Source organism: Hetaerina americana, unplaced genomic scaffold, assembly GCF_022747635.1.
Source record: "Hetaerina americana unplaced genomic scaffold, ioHetAmer1.1.p SCAF_21, whole genome shotgun sequence".
Taxonomy (NCBI): Eukaryota; Metazoa; Arthropoda; class Insecta; order Odonata; family Calopterygidae; genus Hetaerina; species Hetaerina americana.
This window is the reverse complement of record NW_027286775.1, coordinates 7,540,389-7,547,916: the sequence shown is the minus strand read 5'-3', so window position 1 is coordinate 7,547,916 and position 7,528 is coordinate 7,540,389. Positions and strand designations below refer to the sequence as shown.

The 7,528-nt window shown below is 40.1% G+C and overlaps 1 protein-coding gene across 1 annotated transcript; it reads right to left on the bottom strand.

Annotated features, from left to right (window-relative positions):
* Positions 1 to 3,199: 3,199 nt before the first annotated feature.
* Positions 3,200 to 7,039, bottom strand: LOC139688634 (serine protease inhibitor I/II-like). The gene is made up of 4 exons (XM_071586194.1): positions 6,902 to 7,039; positions 4,964 to 5,083; positions 3,671 to 3,781; positions 3,200 to 3,575 (listed from the first exon to the last, which is right to left on the bottom strand). Exons 1-4 carry the CDS (start codon positions 6,969 to 6,971, stop codon positions 3,463 to 3,465), a joined length of 414 nt encoding a protein of 137 aa, XP_071442295.1. The 5' UTR covers positions 6,972 to 7,039; the 3' UTR covers positions 3,200 to 3,462.
* Positions 7,040 to 7,528: the final 489 nt, after the last annotated feature.

Sequence of the window (7,528 nt, the reverse complement as noted above, 5' to 3'; positions counted from 1 at the left end):
TTTAATGCGCACTAATTGGTGACCTAACACCCCCCGCCACACGCCCTTGCGGCGGCTTGCGGGGTATTATGTAGATGTAGATGTAAATCGGTTCTCAATTTCGCGCATCTTCTCCACTATTCTCAGATCTCAAACAGGCGAATCAGGTTGCCTTTGATAGCGAGGATACTAAACTAAGCCACGGGGTGACACTTCGCGAGATGCATCACGTGCTATGGATGTGCTTCCCAGTCGCGCCCAACTCGAAGCTCACCGAGGGAGGCCAAGGCACTCTGTTTGCCCACCAATGGATATTTTCCCGGCGCCGCGCTCAGAAGAAAGGAATGTGCAAAATGTACGGCAAGCGTTTCGACCATTGGTCGAAAGCCGCCACCTATGAGTTCCCCAGCGTAGATAACTCTGCACTTGTATAATAGAGGAGACACTTTGAATGGCAATTAGTAATGTTCAATTGTTTCTACTGTCCCTATAGTTTCTACACTGGAGTTTATTCCTTCCATAAAAAATGGGGCGGATAAATTCTGTCCTCCATTATCTTGATAGTTTTTCCCTCTCCCAAATTTTACGTATCAGGTCGAGTTTGTTCTTCCCTTTTCCTTTCCTCCATTGCCGGCCTCGGTGGCGGGGGGTGACGTCTTCACCTGCCAATCCAAGGGTCGCGGGTTCGATTTCCGGCTGGGTGGGTTATCCTCCACCTAGGGTTTGGGCCTTTGTCCCCATTGTTTACACCGTTAATAGTCCGATCTAAAGGCCAAAAAGTGATGTTTTCTGACTAAGGTTAAGGCTAATAAAGTACTGTTCAGCTGTGATTTAATCCTGGGTACCTCCCATTGCTCTGCCGCTTCAGTGGTTTGCCTATCTTTCCAATTTATGGTACAGCAACATCACATAGGGTCATCTGCATCTCCTTATCTCCTGCTTTTACAACACAGGATCACCTGATGGCGCAGACCCCGTCACCCAGCAAAACACACGTATTTTGACTTCTTCTGGATGTTGAAACCTTGTGCAAGGTTGTAAACCCTAAATACCATAAAGTTTAAGAATCTTTGAATGATCAGCAGTATCACTCTAAAAGTTTATAACCAAGAGAATTAAGATAAATGCCTCGCATTTCCATTTTTTACTGTGAGATATTTTCACTCAGTGTGACACCCCTAGTTGGGCTCTCTGAAATGTTCAAGGGAGTTCCGGTTTCATGGGCTGAGTATTTGCTCAAAATGCTTGGCGCATGAAGTTCCTTTCTATGTCCCTGCAATGCAAACTGTGGGGGGATGAGAATGTGAGGAGAAAGCTATTTATTTTGACTCAGAAAAGCATGCAAGCAAGAAATATCTGGATGCCAAGACATGGCGAGGGAGGTACTAGATGAACAGAGGAGACATTCAACCAATCAAAATGCAGAATTTGAATAAATAAGCATCCTAATGGGTTATGGACTTGGGAGTTATTTGATGCGATTCACCTGTAGAACCACTTTGTAGGTTTCAGATAAGAGTAATTAGCAGAGACATTGTAGCATTACCATAAAAGCTTTTCCTAGTTTACGATGATATACATTCTTGTAAATTTATTGGGATTTTAAAATAATTTTTTTGTAAAATTTTTGAGTCTATATGATAAAAATTGTTGACATTTGTAGTGCCAATGATTCTTGTTGTCATTTTTCAAAAATCTTTTTTATTAAGCATCCCTCCAATCTACTTTTACATTCAGCAGTACCGTCAGCTCTGCCCACTCTACTCTATAGAATACCATCTTGAAATCCAAGAAATGCATTATGATAGTATGCATAATTATTTTGTAATACATTCCTCGCCGCTGCAATAGCGTCACATATTCCTTCCCCCTTCTAAGCAAAACTACTTTACGACAATGCAGATGCTTGCAATGCTATACTAACTTCTATCGATGAAGCCGCGTGTCACCGAAATTGAATCAAGATTAAAATTGATGCAACAAAGTCTTCTGGCAAAACTTATTCTTCGTAAATTATTGATATAAATCCTAAAACCCTCAATTCTCTAAATTCTTTTACTAATATTATGAGGATATCATCTGCTTATTCCTAATACCTTGCTCTTCTTTACTTCCTGTACCATTATTTTATGTCTTTATTTATCGCACATAACATTGCCTTCTCCATCTTATTTTGAGTTTGCCAACCTTATATTTATTCCTTATTATATTTATACGTATTTTTTTGTCTTTTTTAAATTTATTCCAAATTCATTAATACCTTTTATAAGTCATCACGCATGGTCGGTGTAGTTTTTCTATTGCTATCGTTTGAGAATTCTCTACCTTCCCTAGATAACCCTTCTACATTTATATCTACGAGATTTCGCCATATCTTCACAAATTTCTTTCCACCACATTTCCTAGGCCCTTATGTCTTCTCCACTGGGTTTATTATTTAGAGTTCTATACGGTATTTCTCCATCTCCATGGTCTTCCTCCATCACGTCTTCTCCTGCGGTTCCCAAACATTTGCCACACATTCCCTATGTGGCCCAACTTAAGTTGAGTCACACTTCTCCTAATACTTTTCTGAAACTCGAACAATGTAACCTAACTTCTTGAAGTCCAACCCACATACTATATGCTTCTGCCGGACTGAAGAAAGTCAAGTTTTGCCTGGTTAAAGTTGGAGTGATATTGAAGAATATAATCGGCCCTAACACTAGACGAACACTACAAGTTTGAAAATATTAGAAAAAACATGATAAATTACATTACCAGGTGATTTTTACCACTGGTGTTGGCCAGCAGCAAATATCTTCTTTGAGAGAGGAAAGAGACACTCTCTACTGGTCTGGGACTATACTAATATTTCTCCCTTTTCTCTTTTAGTTTATCCGATTGGTTTCATTTGTGCTCACATTGTGAGGGCTCCCAATAGATCTCCATAATGCAACTTAAACCGTGTTTACGAGCCACTATGATTGCCTATTTCTGGATGGAGTAAGAAAATGTATATCCCTCAGTCCCCAACGCAAATAAAAATATCCACGTTATCGGTAAAAGATGAAAATATCGACAAATTTAAAAAAAATAACAAATCGATTAAAACACTGTTCAGTTTTTTGCGCATCCGCAAAGAAATGGAAGGTCGACTTGTTCTCTATAATTGACTATCGATGAAAAAGTAAATTTCGGAGAGAACAGGTGATACCATTACTATTAATAATACCACTACTCTGCAGAAATACATACAGGTACACTTTTAATGGAATGTTACAAATGATACAGCAGGTAGCGTTGACAAATGTGAGTATATCAACAGGGTGTGCGTGCAAGCGTGGGGCGCGTATTTAGTCGAAAGCCTGGTTGCATTTTTTTCCACTTCAACGGCGTTCTTTTGCCCCTCGCGGGCGACCTCCTCGTCCGCCGAGGGACCGAAGGGGGTTGCGGCGGGACAGCAGCGGGGGCGGGCGGGGGGGGATGGGTTGCTCTCCCACCTCACTGGCTGGACGGCTTCAAGCAGCCGATCTCGGTGCAGGACGCCCGCCCTCCCTCGTGGCACACGCACGTGTTGCAGTCTTCTTTCCAAACGGTTCCGGGGACGCAGCGATCTGGAATTATTCGAGAGTTCTCGTTATGGGTCATCGAACGCCAAGCACGGCCGTGGTGATGGCTTTTAATTTTGATGATTGAGCTGATGACTCACGGGATCTGGAGGTCCTCCTAATGCAACCCATCATGGTGCAAGCCGGCACGCCTGTGCTCGTGCAGAAGCAACTGTTGCAGTCCTCCTTCCATCTGGCCCCCGGGGAGCATTCTGCAAGGCAAAGATTTCAGCATAAAAAACATCATATGCTTAATTGATTCATCGACCCTACTCCATGTCACCTCCAATGCAAACTAAATAATTGTTTAAAATTTATATTCTCGAGACGTGTTAATGAGAAAATATTGCATTTATTTGCGAAAATGATGTGCTCTATGTTAATTTTTTTAAAGTAGCGAACATAAAGTGAAAGATAGACTCAATAGGAAGGCCTTCGGCCGTCTATAGGCGTAGTAATAAATTGCCGAGTCAAATTCATTCGTCCTGCGAATATTGTCGCGAGCTCAAGCCAAAAATTCACATCAGCAAGAATCTTAAAAATAAGCAATAGATGCGCCTTGATAATTAATGGCGCGTGTCACGAACATAAAAATTAGTTTTTATACGGGCTTATCATAATAGTGACTCTCTGATTGTGAACTAGTTTTCCACATGACATCCCTTGACGCATTCGTGCACTAATACCGTGCAAAATTTATTTGTCGTGTTTTGCCGGATGGATTACCCCCAAGGATGGGTAGAATGATTTGCGCGGTGAATTTCTATGGGCAACGCCAAGAAAAGAATTAATGAGACTCTTTGGCTTTATTTCTGCAGAGGATGCAATCTGCGGAATTGACGTGACACAACACTCAAGGACGAGAAAGACGGAATCCAAAAACAGTGGGGAAAATTCCATCTGTTATGGGTGAGCCAGTAAAGCTGACCTCTTATGTGGCCTTGAGAAAGTTAGCAGAATAAAAATGGCGAAGAAAGTATAGAAAAACAGCTGCTAACTGAAAATGGTACTAGCAAAGGCATATGAAAGCGATACAATAGAACTTTTGGACAGTAGAGAGACTAATCCTCGGATTGATAATGATGGCTCGTCCAAATTACAAGGGGAAAGATGATCTAGAGAGAGAGAGAGACGGATAGTAGTTTACAGTTAAGGATTAACGACCTAAAAATAAACTTTCAAATTAATAATCCGATAGTTATAAAACTGGATTTCAAATATTACCCAATGAGAATTCCTTTATTTGGACTTCATATTTAACATTCGTTATCAAAAAGTCGCTATAAATTGATGCCTCAAGTTTTATAGAAAAACTTGTCCTAATCCTCGAGCCCCATTCACCCAATCCATCAGAATCCCTTGTAACGATCAATATCCTGTGAAATAAGACATACCGGGTGATATTTGTCGTTTTTCTCTCGGATCGCATCCCATTCTGGTGCAGGCCACTTGGCGATTTCTGCCGCAAAAGCAAATATTGCAGTCTTCCCTCCATTGGGTGCCTGGGGTACACTCTATACGGTTCAAATAATTAAAGAAAGAACATGTTATCATGTACATATATTTACTCAAGGTAGAGAATTTTTCCAAAACATGTTTATAATAAATCAATATATATATATATATATATATATATATATATATATATATATATATATATATATATATATATATATATATATGCAGTGGGTAATTGGGGGCAGTAACGGGTAAAGTTACGACACCTATTTAATTTGTTAACTTAGATGAAGAGCAGATGAAAATAAAATATAAATGTACTTATATTACGTCGAATAGAAGAATGAATCTGCCATTAATTATTCTGTAGTATTAGAATTTCGGATAGAATAATAAGATTAAATTTATAGCTTGAATTTACATGTTATAAATCAAATAGTGTCGGAGTAAAATTGCTAATTAGCGTTACAAAGCTTCAAATGTTTCGCCTGGTCTCCCTGATTTGAGACTTTCGATTGCAGTGGACTAAAAATAAACATGCAATCGCAATCGTATTTACTACATAATCAATTCACTTTAACAACCAAAATTCGTTTGAATTTTAAAAAACATTTCGTAGAATAATAAACATACTTCGCGGAGAAAAATAATGAGGATATCATTAGGAATGAAAGAACGAAGTGAACACGCTATGCAGTAAGTTGGACGAATTCTCAGGAGGTTTAAAGAAAAAATAAATAATTCGAACTGTTAATGACAGTGGAAAGGAATAATTGAGACGAGACGATTAATTTTAATGTGTGAACGCAAAAGCTTTCGGACGTGCCTCCGCTTAAAACGGCGTCTCTTGGCGACAGCAGTTTCTCCAGCCATGCTGGGGTGGGAGCATCTTCGGGTCAGAGTGTCGACCTCCTCCCCAGTGCAGGATCGACGCATCGTCACTTTTCACACGTCGCGGAAACCTCAGATTTCATAAACGCGAGAGATTCAGGGAAGAAGGAGAGATGAAGAATTACAATGGGAGGGCCTTAAAATGAATGAAGTCCTCAAAGAGGCGACGTGTAACTTGGGCGCTAGAATTCTGCATGACTAAGTATGAAAAAACGATCTAAGACAGTTGTAATTCTTTACTAATCGAGGAGTATTTTATGTAATAAAAAACCAAGCACTCACGGAAGTCAATTTAGTAATGGAAGAAATACATTATTTGAAAGCTTAAACCGCTAAGTTAAATTTTGGCCTTTGGATTTAACGGAAGGTTATTTTTATTACAACATTTTTTGAGGAAAAGTCATGCCAGACTCCTTGAGGAATTTTAATCCTGATCCCGAGTAAGGAGGTTACAACTATGAGTTGAAGAAGAGCAAACGAATGTGTATTTCCTCAGATCAGGAGACAGGACAGATGTCAACGTACCAAGAATGAGAAAATTAAGGGCAAGTGATCCTGTAGAAAGACATGAACATGCCCTCCTGTTCTGACAAACTTATCCTCAGATTTTAACAACTATTCGCTAGTGTTATCGCATATCCATTATATATTTAATTATTGTTTCCAATTGACATTAATGAGGGTTATGCGAGTGCGGAATAACTTCGATAAAGTAACTAAAAAGGTGAGGTGACGATAACTCTGCACCCGCGGTCCCAAATCTGTCCATGTTTGTTTCGCGGGATTTCGAGAAGAGACAGGGAGAGGGGATGAACACCACGAGGGATTTGCATTAGAAAGGATAAATTACTTGCTCGTACACTGATACAGACTCCGCATTTAAGAGACTCCACGAAAGGAGATTCGGGATAGGCGCGATAAAGAAGGGCTGCTCCTTACAATGCGTGATTTAACTGAAACCCGAGAAAGTGATCGGAAGTTACCTGTTCTAACTTGCGTCACAGTTAGGAGAACCATGGCGGTGGAAAGGAGTAAGGTCTCGCGGAACTTCATGGCGTTGCTCGCGGGGGTTGACGCTCTTCTCGAAAGCCAATTCCCAAGTGCGTGCAGCCTTCACGGAGGTCGTGACTACACTGAGTGGCTCATGCGCGGTTTCCCTTATCTCAACTCCCTTGACCCGGCAGTGGTGAGCGCCGGATTTCCTTTCACGTGCGGTCGCACTGAGTCTCACCGGCTTGAAATTCGTAATTACACCAAGTCGTAGCCACTCCGTATTTTCCAAACGGCTGTCCTCCATACCATCCACTATTTTCATTTATTTTTTGTTCTAAATATTTGGATATTCAATCAATTATTAGAGGGGCGAGTCAGTGGGAAAAAGATGCTTAAAATCATCAAAATCAAGGTAACTTTAATTGTCTAATTAAGAAAATCATATAAATATCATTAGTTACGAAGATGTCTTTCAAAATAAATTACGAAGCATTTAAAATAGAAAACTGAAACTTTTTCGTTAGTTGAATGAAATATATACGTTCAGACATTGTTCTCTTTTCTTGTGGAACAATATTCTCGTGTTATTGTAGCGTGCCGTAAATAAAGAACAACTC